Genomic DNA, 17,448 nt, shown 5'->3' on the forward strand with positions numbered 1-17,448 from the left:
ACTTCCTCACCATCCACTCTACATGTAGTGTGGATGGTGAGGAAGTACTGACATGTTGACATGTAGTGTAAATGGTGAGGAAGTACTGACATGTCAGCACTTCCACTCTACATGTCAGCACTGATGTTTAACTCATCTCTCGCACTTCAATCTGTGACCCTCATCTGATATTCTCACAAGATCGTAAGATGTATAGATGATCACACCGTTTTCCCGGACCCATATTTCAAACCTCTTAACAATAACGTCGCTTTTCGCCCGTATGTGCGCTATGGCCAAAAATGGACGTAATTTGAAATGAAATCGGCTCACGAAAGTGATGTATTGCCCCGTTTTCTGTTTGGGTCCTCTGGCTCACTCGGTAAGGTTAGGAGACGAAACTTTCAATTAATGTTTTTCATGACGTTTTGAAAAGTTTTTTTATGACGTTTTGAAACGTTTTCATGACGTTTTGAAACGTTTTCATGACGTTTTGAAACGTTTTCATGACGTTTTGAAACGTTTTCATGACGTTTTGAAACGTTTTCATGACGCTTTGAAACGTTTTCATGACGCTTTGAAACGTTTTCATGACGCTTTGAAACGTTTTCATGACGCTTTGAAACGTTTTCATGACGTTTTGAAACGTTTTCATGACGTTTGAAACGTTTTCATGACGTTTTGAAACGTTTTCATGACGTTTTGCAACGTTTTCATGACGTTTTGAAACGTTTTCATGACGCTTTGAAACGTTTTCATGACGTTTTGAAACGTTTTCATGACGTTTTGAAACGTTTTCATGACGTTTTGAAACGTTTTCATGACGTTTTGAAACGTTTTCATGACGTTTTGAAACGTTTTCATGACGTTTTGACACCATCGACACAAGTGTGTTCTCACCAGCCACTCTCAGTGACCCGGGTCAACACCAACCCACAATATTACACCATCTAAACACTAGGCTGTCGCGGTTCAAAGTTGGTTCCTTCCCTCTGCGCTCCTTCCCTCCCTCTCCAGCGCTCCTCCATCTTCCCTGTGCATTTCCTATACTCTTTGCCCTTCCTCCCTCCCTACCATTCCACCTTCCCCCACCAATCCCCATCCCCCTCCTTTCCCACCCGTCCCTCCCCGGCCCTGCCCACACTATGCACTCATAGCAACTTTGGACTTAAGAAAAGCAATGTAGATATTTTTTTCCGCTCCATTTTTTCTCCTTGGTTTTCGTGTTGTCGCCAGACGGTAATAACCCGGCGGTCGGCCTCATGTGCATCAAATTAGAGCAAAGTGAATATATCCAGGAAGTTCTTTTGTCAGAACCACGTGTGGAGGACTAGAGGGCCCAGCGTATAGGGGACTAGAGGGCCCAGCGTATAGGGGACTAGAGGGCCCAGCGTATAGGGGACTAGAGGGCCCAGCGTATAGGGGACTAGAGGGCCCAGCGTATAGGGGACTAGAGGGCCCAGCGTATAGGGGACTAGAGGGCCCAGCGTATAGGGGACTAGAGGGCCCAGCGTATAGGGGACTAGAGGGCCCAGCGTATAGGGGACTAGAGGGCCCAGCGTATAGGGGACTAGAGGGCCCAGCGTATAGGGGACTAGAGGGCCCAGCGTATAGGGGACTAGAGGGCCCAGCGTATAGGGGACTAGAGGGCCCAGCGTATAGGGGACTAGAGGGCCCAGCGTATAGGGGACTAGAGGGCCCAGCGTATAGGGGACTAGAGGGCCCAGCGTATAGGGGACTAGAGGGCCCAGCGTATAGGGGACTAGAGGGCCCAGCGTATAGGGGACTAGAGGGCCCAGCGTATAGGGGACTAGAGGGCCCAGCGTATAGGGGACTAGAGGGCCCAGCGTATAGGGGACTAGAGGGCCCAGCGTATAGGGGACTAGAGGGCCCAGCGTATAGGGGACTAGAGGGCCCAGCGTATAGGGGACTAGAGGGCCCAGCGTATAGGGGACTAGAGGGCCCAGCGTATAGGGGACTAGAGGGCCCAGCGTATAGGGGACTAGAGGGCCCAGCGTATAGGGGACTAGAGGGCCCAGCGTATAGGGGACTAGAGGGCCCAGCGTATAGGGGACTAGAGGGCCCAGCGTATAGGGGACTAGAGGGCCCAGCGTATAGGGGACTAGAGGGCCCAGCGTATAGGGGACTAGAGGGCCCAGCGTATAGGGGACTAGAGGGCCCAGCGTATAGGGGACTAGAGGGCCCAGCGTCACGTGTTGGAGGACTAGAGGTCCCAGCGTCACGTGTGGGGGACTAGAGGGCCCAGCGTCACGTGTTGGAGGACTAGAGGGCCCAGCGTCACGTGTTGGAGGACTAGAGGTCCCAGCGTCACGTGTGGAGGACTAGAGGGCCCAGCGCCACGTGTTGGGGGACTAGAGGGCCCAGCACCACGTGTGGAGGACTAGAGGTCCCAGCGTCACGTGTGGGGGACTAGAGGGCCCAGCACCACGTGTGGGGGGGACTAGAGGGCCCAGCACCACGTGTGGAGGACTAGAGGGCCCAGCACCACGTGTGGAGGACTAGAGGGCCCAGCGTCACGTGTTGGAGGACTAGAGGGCCCAGCGCCACGTGTTGGGGGACTAGAGGGCCCAGCACCACGTGTGGGGGGACTAGAGGGCCCAGCACCACGTGTGGGGGGACTAGAGCGCCCAGCACCACGTGTGGGGGGACTAGAGCGCCCAGCACCACGTGTGGGGGGGACTAGAGGGCCCAGCACCACGTGTGGGGGGGACTAGAGGGCCCAGCACCACGTGTGGAGGACTAGAGGGCCCAGCACCACGTGTGGAGGACTAGAGGGCCCAGCACCACGTGTGGAGGACTAGAGGGCCCAGCACCACGTGTGGAGGACTAGAGGGCCCAGCGTCACGTGTGGAGGACTAGAGGGCCCAGCACCACGTGTGGAGGACTAGAGGGCCCAGCACCACGTGTGGGGGGGGACTAGAGCGCCCAGCACCACGTGTGGAGGACTAGAGGGCCCAGCACCACGTGTGGAGGACTAGAGGGCCCAGCGTCACGTGTGGAGGACTAGAGGGCCCAGCACCACGTGTGGAGGACTAGAGGGCCCAGCACCACGTGTGGGGGGGGACTAGAGCGCCCAGCACCACGTGTGGAGGACTAGAGGGCCCAGCACCACGTGTGGAGGACTAGAGGGCCCAGCGTCACGTGTGGAGGACTAGAGGGCCCAGCACCACGTGTGGAGGACTAGAGGGCCCAGCGTCACGTGTGGAGGACTAGAGGGCCCAGCACCACGTGAAGAACCACCTAAGAAATATAGAAGATTGATGCAAGAATATGTATCTACCCCTGTTCATCATATTCAAAAGACCAGGTTTTAAAGAAAAGCCGTTTCAAATCTTATATTTTATATATCTATAAATGGAAATGTCTGTCTGTTCGAGGCTGGAGCCAAGGCGCTTGGGGATAACTTTATCAAAAATTTTCAAGTAATTGCTATTGGGTATGTGCCCAACATGGGTGGGTCGGGACTGGCATAAATGAAGAGTGCCATGTGGCACTGTGCCAAACTCACCACTACGAGAAATTTCGTAATATCGCTTGACTCCAGTTTGAAATATTATTATTTATCTGTACATGTTATTTTTTATGATATAAATTTTTTAGCACTGATTACTCCAAAATTTGAAGGAAAATCGTTGATAATTTTGCCTGTGCTTAATTGTAATCGAAGTTGGTGGGGGGGGGGAGGGGTGGATGGGTGGGGGGGATAGGTGGGGGGGGAGGGGGATGAGTGGGGGGGGGAGGGGGATGAGTGGGGGGGGAGGGGAGACGAGCTACGTGCGACCTCTCTACCTGTACGTTCCTTTCAAACACCCCCAAGCAGGGAGTATCGTATTGCAAGCTGTTGACCTGATCAACCAGGCTGTGACTCATACGTCAGGCTGCGAGCAGCCGCGTCCAACAGCCTGGTTGACCAGTCCAGCAACCAGGAGGCCTGGTCGACGACCGGGCCGCGGGGACGCTAAGTCCCGGAAGCACCTCAAGGTATGCGTCCATGCATGGATTTTCCTATGATGTTTGTCTATTTAAAATGGCTTAGTTCAGTGTTTATGCTCGATGATTCCTTGCCTCTGACGCCTGTGAGACTGACGTTGTCTGCGCTGTTTGTCTGCGCTGTTTGTCTGCTCTGTTTGTCTGCGCTGTTTGTCTGCTCTGTTTGTCTGCGCTGTTTGTCTGCGCTGTTTGTCTGCGCTGTTTGTCTGCGCTGTTTTGTAGTGTCTACCAATATTTTTTTCCTTTTTTGTGTATTGGAGTTTACGAAGGGAGGCTTTTTGTTTTGTCTGGCAGTCAGTATTAATGGCAGGTGGCCGCTTATACTTACTAGGCAATTAGGAAGCAATTTTTATTTGTCAATATAATTCTCTGGCTTGCTCCTATGCCCACGTCTGATGGAAGTTGAGAACTCAGGGGCCCAGATGGACTCAATTTATGTTCCTTGCCATATTGTGTAATGGTTTCTCCTGCCAGGTTGCTCTTGGCATGTCCCAGGGCTGTGTTTAGCATTCACAGCTCTCAGAAAACAGTCAGGTGTGTTTCTTCTGATGAGCTTTCTATCAGCCAAAAGGTAGACCTGACTTGGTAACAGATTCTGATAGTGATTGTACCTTTGGTCGTCAGAGTTCAATAGCCAGAAATGTTTCTTGGCCTTTATCTAGGATTGTCTATGGTAGGATTCTCGTGACTGCTGTTGCTTCTCTGTCCTTGGCTTGGTCAGCTACGTTGACCTAGTAACTTTTGTAGTTGAAAATCTTTATCTTTTCTCCATTTTTAACATGGTTATTAATGAGCATTTTCGTTGGGGGTCTTTGTCTCTTATAAGTTACTGAGTTCCATTGCTCTGTGCGGAGTCCATTGTATTGTATTACTGTTAATGACTGGATGACCAGGTTAAAAAAGGTCAGGTCCACCAGCGTGCAAGTCCTTAAACTTGTTGAAGTTCATGCATTGGGAGACTCATGATGAAATGTTTTAACATTATTAAGAGATAAACAGTCATGGGATGATTGGTGTAAATAGTGTCCTACTGCAAACTGTTGAAGGCATTCTTGGTTGCCCGTTCAGGTCTCTTCTATTGGAAAAAATCTGATCTTGTCGGAAGGTTCAGGGTCTCTCTCTCTCTCTCTCTCTCTCTCTCTCTCTCTCTCTCTCTCTCTCTCTCTCTCTCTCTCTCTCTCTGTCTGTCTCTCTGTCTGTCTCTCTGTCTGTCTCTCTGTCTGTCTCTCTGTCTGTCTCTCTGTCTGTCTCTCTGTCTGTCTCTCTGTCTGTCTCTCTGTCTGTCTGTATGTGCGAGGGGGGGGATATGGGAGGGGGTAATTTTGTCTCTAAATTAGTTTTCGAGGTCAACCTCACGTTCGTTATAATTACCTTGAGGGTGACGCTTGCATGTCCTCGGCCGCTGAAGGAGTATCACTCCTGACGAATGCTTCCTTTGTTGCATTTCTGTTGGTCCGCTGGGACCTTCTGCAATGGTTGCTTCTTCCTCTTGTTGAGAGTTGGTGGCAGCAGCAGAGGTGCTACCAATGGTTGACAAGGCTCTTATCATACTAGCAGAGGGAGCAGCGTCACGCGTATTCAGTTGAGGAAATCCATTTGCCTTACACATTTCTTTAATAGTGGATGAAAATGACCTAGGCCTTGTTAAGTGTGTCAGAGGGGGGGGGGGGGGTTGGGGGGGAGCTTGTATGACACTACTCAATACTTCTCTTGGCAGATCCTCCTTTCCTGTTGGAGTGATGGAGTTTGGTGTGACTACGGCAACTTCAGTTCCTCTCCCTCTTTCTCCTTTCCTCCTCCTGTGACTTTCCCTCTTTCTTACCGGACTCTCCTTTCCCCTCCCTACAGGACTCTCCTTCCCCCCTCCCTACAGGACTCTCCTTCCCCCCTCCCTACAGGACTCTCCTTCTCCCCTCCCTACAGGACTCTCCTTCCCCCCTCCCACCAGGACTCTCCCCTCCCAACACACACAGACGGGAGAGGGAAGGCGCGCGTCAGTCCGGCGTTAATTAAACACTTGTAACATTGACTTCCGAATCCGAGCCTTCCACTACTGGCAGTGTTTGGCAGCGAGGCTGTGTTGTGTGGGGGTGTGGGGGGTGGGGGGGAGGTGTGTGTCGGGGTGGTGTGTGGGGGTGGTGTGGGGGTGTGTGGGGGAGATGGTGTGTGAAGGTGGTTGAGTGTGTGGGGGGGGGTAGTTGTGTGTGGGGGGGGGGGTAGTTGTGTGTGGGGGGGGTAGTTGTGTGTGGGGGGGAGGTGGTTGTGTGTGTGGGGGAGGTGGTTGTGTGTGGGGGAGGTGGTTGTGTGTGTGGGGGAGGTTGTTGTGTGTGGGGGAGGTGGTTGTGTGTGGGGGAGGTGGTTGTGTGTGTGGGGGAGGTTGTTGTGTGTGGGGGAGGTGGTTGTGTGTGTGGGGGAGGTGGTTGTGTGTGGAGGGTGGTTGTGTGTGGAGGGTGGTTGTTGTGTGTGGGGGAGGTGGTTGTGTGTGTGGGGGAGGTGGTTGTGTGTGTGGGGGAGGTGGTTGTGTGTGGAGGGTGGTTGTGTGTGGAGGGTGGTTGTGTGTGGAGGGTGGTTGTGTGTGGAGGGTGGTTGTGTGTGGAGGGTGGTTGTGTGTGGAGGGTGGTTGTGTGTGGAGGGTGGTTGTGTGTGGAGGGTGGTTGTGTGTGGAGGGTGGTTGTGTGTGGAGGGTGGTTGTGTGTGGAGGGTGGTTGTGTGTGGAGGGTGGTTGTGTGTGGAGGGTGGTTGTGTGTGGAGGGTGGTTGTGTGTGGAGGGTGGTTGCTTATTCACCTAGTTGTGTTTTTGCGGGGGTTGAGCTTTGCTCTTTCGGCCCGCCTTTCAACTGTCAGTCAACTGTTTACTATTTTTTTTTCTCCACACCACACACACACCCCAGGAAGCAGCCCGTGACAGCTGACTAACTCCCAGGTACCTATTTACTGCTAGGTAACAGGGGCATTCAGGGTGAAAGAAACTTTGCCCATTTGTTTCTGCCGGGTGCGGGAATCGAACCCGCGCCACAGAATTACGAGTTCTGCGCGCTATCCACCAGGCTACCAGGCCCCTTGTGTGTGGGGGTGTTAATGAGCTGCGAGGGTGGTGACGGAGTAGTGGTGACGGAGTCATGTTTACCGTGACAACGTTCGTCTTTCAAGCCCCACAATTAATAGAGCAAGAACTCGGCCATGTGACGTAGCCAGAATACGTCTGGGGAAAACCTAAGACATATTAGACAGCTTTCTCAAAATTCAACTGTCGTTAGCACCATGTATCAACATCGTGAGAGAGAAAACATGCATTCTCTTGAACATTAAATTGCAGAAATGTCCCACATTGACTGACTTTCTTCCCTCTTAGTTAAGAAACACTGAACCCTGTAAATATTATCTGAATACTGGAGCACTTGAGACATTGGACTAGTTATATATGTGACGTAACTAAAGCTTGTAAAAGCATCTTAATCACTCTCTGTGGTTAAGTGCTTAATAACACACTGGTTTAAGTAGACGCTATCTTACCCCTGTCAATGTAGGACAGACAACAATATGTGTCTTTGATACGCATATTGGACTGATATGGTTGTGCTCTCTAAAGGTTATCTTGTAACCTCATTACTTCAAGGTCTTGAATAATGTCGTGTAAAGTAACCTGTAACTTGTCTCTCCCACAGAGACAACTAGCAACAGTAACAGAAGAGCAGAGGTGCCAAAGGCACAATCAGAGAACACTGTATAAACATCAGAGGTGCCATAGGCACAATCAGAGAACACTGTATAAACATCAGAGGTCCGCGGTTGTTCAACGTCCTCCCAGCAAGCATAAGAAATATTGCCGGAACAACCGTGGACATTTTCAAGAGGAAACTAGATTTATTCCTCCAAGGAGTGCCGGACCAACCGGGCTGTGGTGGGTATGTGGGCCTGCGGGCCGCTCCAAGCAACAGCCTGGTGGACCAAACTCTCACAAGTCGAGCCTGGCCTCGGGCCGGGCTTGGGGAGTAGAAGAACTCCCAGAACCCCATCAACCAGGTATCAACCAGGTAACCAGAAACAGGAGCTTTAACATCAGACAGGACCAAACAGCACTATCAACAGATTATCCACCATAAACAGAACCAACAGCAACGGAAGCATCATTTTCACACCCGAGACACGAGAGCCATCACCATCATTGAAGGTGAGGGAAAGACCCAATACATGTGCGCTACATTACACACTTGTATTGGGTCTTAACTCCCTGAGCCCGGCCTGAGGCCAGGCTTGACTTGGGATACCTTGGTCCAACATGCTATCACTACAGCCCGGTTGGTCCGGCACTTCTTGCAAGAACTTATCGAAGTGTCTCTTGAGGACCTCCACCTTTGTTCCGGCAATATTTCTAATGCTTGCTGCGAGGCTGTTCAACAGCCGTGGACCCCTGATGTATAATTATACATCAGTATAATACAATTATACATCATTGTATAATTATACATCAGGGAATACATCGACATTATAGCAAGTGTCTCCATATACATTGTTGTATGTTATAATATGGTGTAACCATATATAAAACGCTCATACAATTCATACATCTGAACAAGAGTGGTTGTGTCGACGTCCCGGTCCGTCCTGGACCGTGACGAGACGGGAGAGCTGATCATCAGGCAAGAGACGGAAGAGCTGATCATCAGGCCAGAGACAGTAGAGCTGATCAGGCAAGAGACAGTAGAGCTGATCAGGCAAGAGACGGAAGAACTGATCAGGCAAGAGACAGTAGAGCTGATCAGGCAAGAGACGGAAGAACTGATCAGGCAAGAGACAGTAGAGCTGATCAGGCAAGAGACAGTAGAGTTGATCAGGCAAGAGACAGCAGAGCTGATCAGGCAAGAGACAGCAGAGCTGATCAGGCAAGAGACAGTAGAGCTGATCAGGCAAGAGACAGCAGAGCTGATCAGGCAAGAGACAGCAGAGCTGATCAGGCAAGAGACAGCAGAGCTGATCAGGCAAGAGACAGCAGAGCTGATCAGGCAAGAGACAGCAGAGCTGATCAGGCAAGAGACAGTAGAGCTGATCAGGCCAGAGACAGTAGAGCTGATCAGGCCAGAGACAGTAGAGCTGATCAGGCAAGAGACAGTAGAGCTGATCAGGCAAGAGACAGCAGAGCTGATCAGGCAAGAGACAGTAGAGCTGATCAGGCAAGAGACAGTAGAGCTGATCAGGCAAGAGACAGTAGAGCTGATCAGGCAAGAGACAGTAGAGCTGATCAGGCCAGAGACAGTAGAGCTGATCAGGCAAGAGACAGTAGAGCTGATCAGGCCAGAGACAGTAGAGCTGATCAGGCCAGAGACAGTAGAGCTGATCAGGCCAGAGACAGCAGAGCTGATCAGGCAAGAGCCAGCAGAGCTGATCAGGCAAGAGACAGTAGAGCTGATCAGGCAAGAGACAGCAGAGCTGATCAGGCCAGAGACAGCAGAGCTGATCAGGCCAGAGACAGCAGAGCTGATCAGGCAAGAGCCAGTAGAGCTGATCAGGCAAGAGACAGTAGAGCTGATCAGGCAAGAGACAGCAGAGCTGATCAGGCAAGAGACAGCAGAGCTGATCAGGCAAGAGACAGTAGAGCTGATCAGGCAAGAGACAGTAGAGCTGATCAGGCAAGAGACAGTAGAGCTGATCAGGCAAGAGACAGTAGAGCTGATCAGGCAAGAGACAGTAGAGCTGATCAGGCAAGAGACAGTAGAGCTGATCAGGTCAGAGACAGTAGAGGTAATAGAGCAAGAGGTCAACCGGGGCAGTGTAGTGTTAATAATTCTCTCCTGGGAAGACGTGGCTAGGAGACCCCCCATGTACAGCGAGACCCTGGAGACAGATGAGGCAGTTGCCAGGCAGGAGGAGGCGGAGGAGCAAGTGGCCACGAGGCCCACCCGGACCATCGGTGTGAGGCAACACCTGCCTCAGCTAATACGGGCTCACCATAGCCCGTGCTACTTGGAACTTTTTGTTCCAGGTAGCGAATCTTTAACAGCTGCGGGTCTGGTCAACTAGCCACCAGATGCACACTGACGACTGAGAGAGGCGGCCCCCGGGCAGCCGCACCCACTGGCTTAACATATATTATTGATAGGACGCTAAGTGATGTGTAGTACCTTGATGGGGTTCTGGGAGTTGTTCTACTCCCCAAGCCCGGCTCGAGGCCACGCTTGACTTGTGAGAGTTTGGTCCACCAGGCTGTTGCTTGGAGCGGCCCGCAGGCCCACATAGCCACTACAGCCTGGTTGGTCCGGCACTCCTTGCAGAAAACTATCCAGCTTTTTCTTGAAGATTTCAAATTTCGTTCCGGCATTACGAAATACGTGCTGGAAGGATACTGAACAACCGCGGACCTCTGATGTTTATACAGTGTTCTCTGATTGTGCCTATGGCACCTCTGCTCTTCACTGGTTCTTATTCTGCATTTTCTTCCATATCGTTCACTCCAGTATGTTGTTATTTTACTGTGTAGATTAGAGACCTGGCCCTCCAATATTTTCCATGTATATATAATTTGTTACTTTTCTCGTCTCCTTTCTAGAGAGCATATTTTGAGAGTTTTGAAACGATCCCAATAGTTTAGGTGCTTGAACGTGACTATGAGTGCCGTATATGTTGTATTCCCTCTATTTCAACAATCTCTCCTGCTCTGAAGGGGGAAGTGAGTACTGAGCAGTACTCGAGACGGGACAACACAAGTGACTTGAAGAGTACAACCATTGTGATGGGATCCCTGGATTTGAAAGTTCTCGTAATCCATCCGATCATTATTCTATCTGACGCAATACTTGCTTGGTTATGCTCCCTAAACGTTAGACCGTCTTTCAACATCTGCTGTGCTCGTTAATATCGGTTATATTGTCAGGGGTTTGGATGTCATTCATAGAGAAGCTGTCCGGATCTTCAACTTCCATGTTGTTGATTCTGGTGCTAAACAACATCTACTGGCACCACCACCAGCAGCACCGCTGGCACCAACAACAGCACCACCACCACTGGCACCAACAACAACAGCCCCACCACCACTGGCACCAACAACAGCACCACCACCACCACTGGCACCAACAACAGCACCACCACCACTGGCACCAACAACAGCCCCACCCCCACTGGCACCAACAACAACAGCCCCACCACCACTGGCACCCACAACAACAGCCCCACCACCACTGGCACCCACAACAACAGCCCCACCACCACAGGCACCAACAACAGCACCACCACCACTGGCACCAACAACAACCCCACCGCCACAGGCACCAACAACAGCACCACCACCACTGGCACCAACAACAGCCCCACCACCACAGGCACCAACAACAGCCCCACCACCACTGGCACCAACAACAGCACCACCACCACTGGCACCAACAACAGCACCACCACCACTGGCACCAACAACAACCCCACCACCACAGGCACCAACAACAGCACCACCACCACTGGCACCAACAACAACCCCACCACCACTGGCACCAACAACAGCCCCACCACCACAGGCACCAACAACAGCACCACCACCACTGGCGCCAACAACAGCCCCACCACCACAGGCACCAACAACAGCACCACCACCACTGGCACCAACAACAGCCCCACCACCACTGGCACCAACAACAGCACCACCACCACTGGCACCAAGAGCAGCACCACCACCACTGGCACCAACAACAACAGCACCACCACCACAGGCACCAACAACAGCCCCACCACCACTGGCACCAACAACAGCACCACCACCACAGGCCCCAACAACAGCCCCACCACCACTGGCACCAACAACAGCCCCACCACCACTGGCACCAACAACAGCACCACCACCACTGGCACCCACAACAACAGCACCACCACAACTGGCACCAACAACAACAGCACCACACCACAGGCACCAACAACAGCCCCACCACCACAGGCACCAACAACAGCCCCACCACCACTGGCACCAACAACAGCCAAACCACCACTGGCACCAAGAGCAGCACCACCACCACTGGCACCAACAACAGCAGCACCACCACCACTGGCACCAACAACAGCCCACCACCACTGGAACTAAGAGTAGCACCACCACTGGCACCAACAGCACCACCACCACTGGCACCAACAACAGCCCCACCACCACCACTGGCACCAACAACAGCCCCACCACCACCACTGGCACCAACAACAGCCCCACCACCACCACTGGCACCAACAACAGCCCCACCACCACCACTGGCACCAACAACAGCCCCACCACCACCACTGGCACCAACAACAGCCCCACCACCACCACTGGCACCAACAACAGCACCACCACCACCACTGGCACCAACAACAGCACCACCACCACCACTGGCACCAACAACAGCCCCACCACCACCACTGGCACCAACAACAGCCCCACCACCACCACTGGCACCAACAACAGCCCCACCACCACCACTGGCACCAACAACAGCACCACCACCACTGGCACCAACAACAGCCCCACCACCACCACTGGCACCAACAACAGCCCCACCACCACCACTGGCACCAACAACAGCCCCACCACCACCACTGGCACCAACAACAGCCCCACCACCACCACTGGCACCAACAACAGCACCACCACCACCACTGGCACCAACAACAGCCCCACCACCACCACTGGCACCAACAACAGCACCACCACCACTGGCACCAACAACAGCCCCACCACCACAGGCACCAACAACAGCACCACCACCACCACTGGCACCAACAACAGCACCACCACCACTGGCACCAACAACAGCCCCACCACCACAGGCACCAACAACAGCCCCACCACCACCACTGGCACCAACAACAGCCCCACCACCACCACTGGCACCAACAACAGCACCACCACCACCACTGGCACCAACAACAGCACCACCACCACTGGCACCAACAACAGCCCCACCACCACAGGCACCAACAACAGCCCCACCACCACCACTGGCACCAACAACAGCCCCACCACCACCACTGGCACCAACAACAGCCCCACCACCACTGGCCAGCCCGGCCGACGTACCAGTGTTGGTCCAAGTCTCATTTTAATACAAAAGTTAGAGGGTGTAACACATTAAACTTGGTCTTTCATCACCGCTACTTTTCCGGGAACTTTTGGCCTCCACTTCCTCCTGGGGAACTTTAATTGTTCCTCCCATAAAAGATGACGTGGCAGGGGGGGGGGGTAGTAGTTCTGTGGTCTCCTTCCTCTCGTCTCATTGCTAACGAGGGGTCCGGACCCCCCCCCACCCCCTTTTCCTTCCGGTGTGGGGGGGAGGGGGAAGGGGGACCACTTCCCCCCTATCTCTTGTACCCATGTTCCCACATATCCAAAAGTCAACATGAAAAATGCATATCTTATGATTTCTTTTTTTTTTTTGGACGAAATTGTCTAATTGCGTGTGGCGGGGGAGGCAGGAAAGGGGGGGGGGAGAGGGAGGGAGCGGGAGAGAGAGGGGGAGAGGGCAATACAGATAAGGAGGGACAAGGTGGAGGAGAGGGGGGGGCAAGAGAGAGAGAGCAGTAACCACAAGACAGAGTCAAGACGCAGCCCCCCCCCCCCACCCCCCCACCCCCACTCCACACCACAAAAGCCACTATGGCCAACCATGCTGGACCACACACGCCTCACACAAGTGAGCAGCGAGACGCGCCTCACCTACACACCTCACAAATGACAGCAAAGTGCCTCCTTACACAGACAGACCACAGCAAAACAACATGATCTTCCCCACGGCTACTATAAGGGGGGAAATAATAAACAAAAATGATGAGAATTAATAAAGCGTAAGATTAGTAGATGGAGAAACACCGAGAGAGGAGGGAAGGAGAGAACGAAGAGGGCAAGAAGGTGAAAGAGAGGGAGAAGGGAGAAAGAAAGTAAGGGAGAGGGAAGGGGGTGGGCAAGAGTCTTAGAGGTTGAGGGCTGTGACTGACAGGGCAGGTAATAGACCTGTCAACTGACCCCTATCCCACACCCGTGGCCCTCCACACCTGCCTTGACCCTCCACACCTGGCAGGTGGAGCCTTGACCCTCCACACCTGGCAGGTGGAGCCTTGACCCTCCACACCTGGCAGGTGGAGCCTTGACCCTCCACACCTGGCAGGTGGAGCCTTGACCCTCCACACCTGGCAGGTGGAGCCTTGACCCTCCACACCTGGCAGGTGGAGCCTTGACCCTCCACACCTGGCAGGTGGAGCCTTGACCCTCCACACCTGGCAGGTGGAGCCTTGACCCTCCACACCTGGCAGGTGGAGCCTTGACCCTCCACACCTGGCAGGTGGAGCCTTGACCCTCCACACCTGGCAGGTGGAGCCTTGACCCTCCACACCTGGCAGGTGGAGCCTTGACCCTCCACACCTGGCAGGTGGAGCCTTGACCCTCCACACCTGGCAGGTGGAGCCTTGACCCTCCACACCTGGCAGGTGGAGCCCTAGAACTGTAAACCTGAAGAGAAGAAACCTAGCACCCCCACACCTGAAGGGAGGCGTGTAACACACCTGAGCGCCTCAAGGTATACCGGTAAACTAGTCACAGGGTACCACAATACCGTTTACTCACATTAACCACTACAATTAGCAGCAAACAGTATACACATACCCATGATTAATACCGGCTTTAGTAAGGCGAGTATTAATCTTTAATCTTCTTTTAATCATTAAGTACTTTTCTTATACTGGCTGTGGAAGGATATTGAACACCCCTACACGCCACTGCCAAGTGTTTCTCGAAGTCAACATCACATCTGAAACGACAACCACCTTTCCAAAGGTCAATTTTCTTTTACGCTGAGCCGTAAGGAAGTGCAGCCTAACACACCACTGAATTCCATATCGCCTCCAGCAGCCCCAGGAAGTGTCCGAATATCCTCCTAGGTCGAGGCTCCCAGCAGCCCCAGGAAGTGTCCGAATACCCTCCTGGGTCGAGGCTCCCAGCAGCCCCAGGAAGTGTCCGAATATCCTCCTGGGTCGAGGCTCCCAGCAGCCCCAGGAAGTGTCCGAATACCCTCCTGGGTCGAGGCTCCCAGCAGCAGGAGGTAGTGCCAGTATACCCTCCTAGGTCGAGGCTCCCAGCAGCAGGAGGTAGTGCCAGTATACCCTCCTGGGTCGAGGCTCCCAGCAGCAGGAGGTAGTGCCAGTATACCCTCCTGGGTCGAGGCTCCCAGCAGCAGGAGGTAGTGCCAGTATACCCTCCTGGGTCGAGGCTCCCAGCAGCAGGAGGTAGTGCCAGTATACCCTCCTGGGTCGAGGCTCCCAGCAGCAGGAGGTAGTGCCAGTATACCCTCCTAGGTCGAGGCTCCCAGCAGCGAGAGAGCGCCGTGGTGGCAGGTGCTATGAACTGGCTAACATAATACTCTTCAACTGATTTGATTTTACAATTTACATATCGGCAGTTAATCACAGAGGCAGGAGCCACGTTTGTGCGCCTCTCTCAGCCTCACTGAGAGGCGGAGCCCAGGGGTTGAGAGCCACCTCTTGAGGTGCAAATGAAGGCGGGCAGGCGTGCCACCTGCGCCGCCTCAACCCTCCGCCAGTGCAGAATGGTCTATACGAATATGTTAATATTGTGAATATGGTAATTAAAAATGGCATTCCTGGTCCACACAAATTGTCAGTGGTGGTTCGTGGTATGGTACGGTTAGTGGTGGTACGGTTAGTGGTGGTACGGTTAGTGGTGGTACGGTTAGTGGTGGTACGGTTAGTGGTGGTACGGTTAGTGGTGGTACGGTTAGTGGTATATAGATGTGTAACAAAAAAGGAGGCCTGGTCGAGGACCGGGCCGCAGGGACGCTAAGCCCCGAAATCATCTCAAGATAACCTCAAGAAGATAAGGTATAACCAAGAATACGAGGCTATGTATTCTATGTGCGTCCAGAATACATCGCTCCAGGAATACAGTATCTTGTCTTATAGAATACGATCTCTTTTAAAATAGATTCTACATAACCAACTTGGCTACGTAGCTTTCACAAGACAAGCGTCAACTATTCCCTAAAATAACCAGATTTAATATAACCAAATTCCCTAATATAACCAATCATCGCCGCTTCCCAATATATCAGAATTCCAGTATTCTACCTATGCAGGTATCTATTAAAGCATATTCCAGCACACCACCATCGCGGTATCCGAGCATACCCCAACACCGTGGGAGGACAGGTGTCCCGGCGCACATTTGGTATGCCAGACACTCCCAAGGGCCTCCGGGCACCTAGTGTAGCACATTCATCATCAACTCATCAAGTGAGTTCATCAGGTGAGTTCATCAGGTGAGTCTGGACTGGTCGTGCTCTTTAAGCATGGCAGGTTAACACCAGGCAACCCCACAGGTAAGTCACAGGTAAACCAACGTATTAATGCGGTACGGGCAATACCAAACCCATATAGTCATGGGGGTTCCCGGCTCTGCCAAGGTCCCGGCTCTGCCAAGGTCCCAGCTCTGTCAAGGTCCCAGCCCTGCCCAGGTCCCAGCCCTGCCAAGGTCCCAGCCCTGCCAAGGTCCCAGCTCTGCCAAGGTCCCAGCCCTGCCAAGGTCCCAGCTCTGCCAAGGTCCCAGCCCTGCCAAGGTCCCAGCTCTGCCAAGGTCCCAGCTCTGCCAAGGTCCCAGCTCTGCCAAGGTCCCAGCTCTGCCAAGGTCCCAGCCCTGCCAAGGTCCCAGCTCTGCCAAGGTCCCAGCTCTGCCAAGGTCCCAGCTCTGCCAAGGTCCCAGCCCTGCCAAGGTCCCAGCACATAAGGCTGGGACAAGTAATCCATTAGTGCATAAAACAGAAACCCGTTCAACCACGTTTATTGATAAAAGTTACGTGTAAAGGAACTCAAGTTTTTGTCTCAATGGTCTCTGCACTTGCAAATCAACATGACACAATTTGTTAACAAAACTGTAAGCAAAGACACTTAGCAAGGCCACATGGGAGCCGGTCGGCCGAGCGGACAGCACGCTGGACTTGTGATCCTGTGGTCCCGGGTTCGATCCCAGGCGCCGGCGAGAAACAGTGGGCAGAGTTTCTCTCACCCTATGCCCCTGTTACCTAGCAGTAAAATAGGTACCTGGGTGTTAGCTGTCACGGGTTGCTTCCTGGGGGTGGAGGCCTGGTCGAGGACCGGGCCGCGGGGACACTAAAGCCCCGAAATCATCTCAAGATAACCTCAAGATAAGGCCTGCCATTACTGAACGAAGTTTGGCTACATAGTGTACATTAGGGGCCACTGTTCAACCCGTCCTCCTAAAGTTCATCAACGTCCAGAAAACGGTCAATGTAAAGTGTCCTCTCCTAACCTACCAGAGGACCCAAAACAGAAAACGGGGACAGGTCGTCACTTTCGCCAGCCGCTTCTATTTTCTAGTACGACAATTTTTGGCCGTATGTAACGCATACGAGCGAAATGTGACGTTCTTTTGTAGGAGGACATGTTGCATTGCCACTCTGTGTGAGTCTTGCGTGCAGTGCCTATCGC

The 17,448-nt window shown here is 52.9% G+C and overlaps 2 protein-coding genes across 2 annotated transcripts in view; both read right to left on the bottom strand.

Moving 5' to 3' along the window:
* The window catches only part of LOC123746157 (leucine-rich repeat neuronal protein 2), a 581,329-nt gene that overhangs the window by 509,365 nt on the left and 54,516 nt on the right, over positions 1–17,448 (bottom strand). The window lies entirely within an intron of this gene.
* LOC138357447 (adhesive plaque matrix protein-like) lies at positions 1,290–5,539 on the bottom strand. Its single transcript, XM_069314300.1, has 3 exons — positions 5,362–5,539; positions 4,319–4,487; positions 1,290–2,292 (listed from the first exon to the last, which is right to left on the bottom strand). The coding sequence occupies exons 1-3, from the start codon at positions 5,537–5,539 to the stop codon at positions 1,290–1,292; spliced, it is 1,350 nt and encodes a 449-aa protein (XP_069170401.1).

Source organism: Procambarus clarkii, chromosome 78, assembly GCF_040958095.1.
Source record: "Procambarus clarkii isolate CNS0578487 chromosome 78, FALCON_Pclarkii_2.0, whole genome shotgun sequence".
Taxonomy (NCBI): Eukaryota; Metazoa; Arthropoda; class Malacostraca; order Decapoda; family Cambaridae; genus Procambarus; species Procambarus clarkii.

Coding starts and splice junctions, on each gene's coding strand:
- LOC138357447 (XM_069314300.1), bottom strand. CDS start 5,539: ATGATAAGAGCCTTGTCAACCATTGGTAGCACCTCTGCTGCTGCCACC. Junction 4,488..5,361: donor ATGCAAGCGTCACCCTCAAG/GTAATTATAACG, acceptor TGCTAAACACAG/CCCTGGGACATGCCAAGAGC. Junction 2,293..4,318: donor AATTGCTTCCTAATTGCCTA/GTAAGTATAAGC, acceptor TGGGACCTCTAG/TCCTCCAACACGTGACGCTG.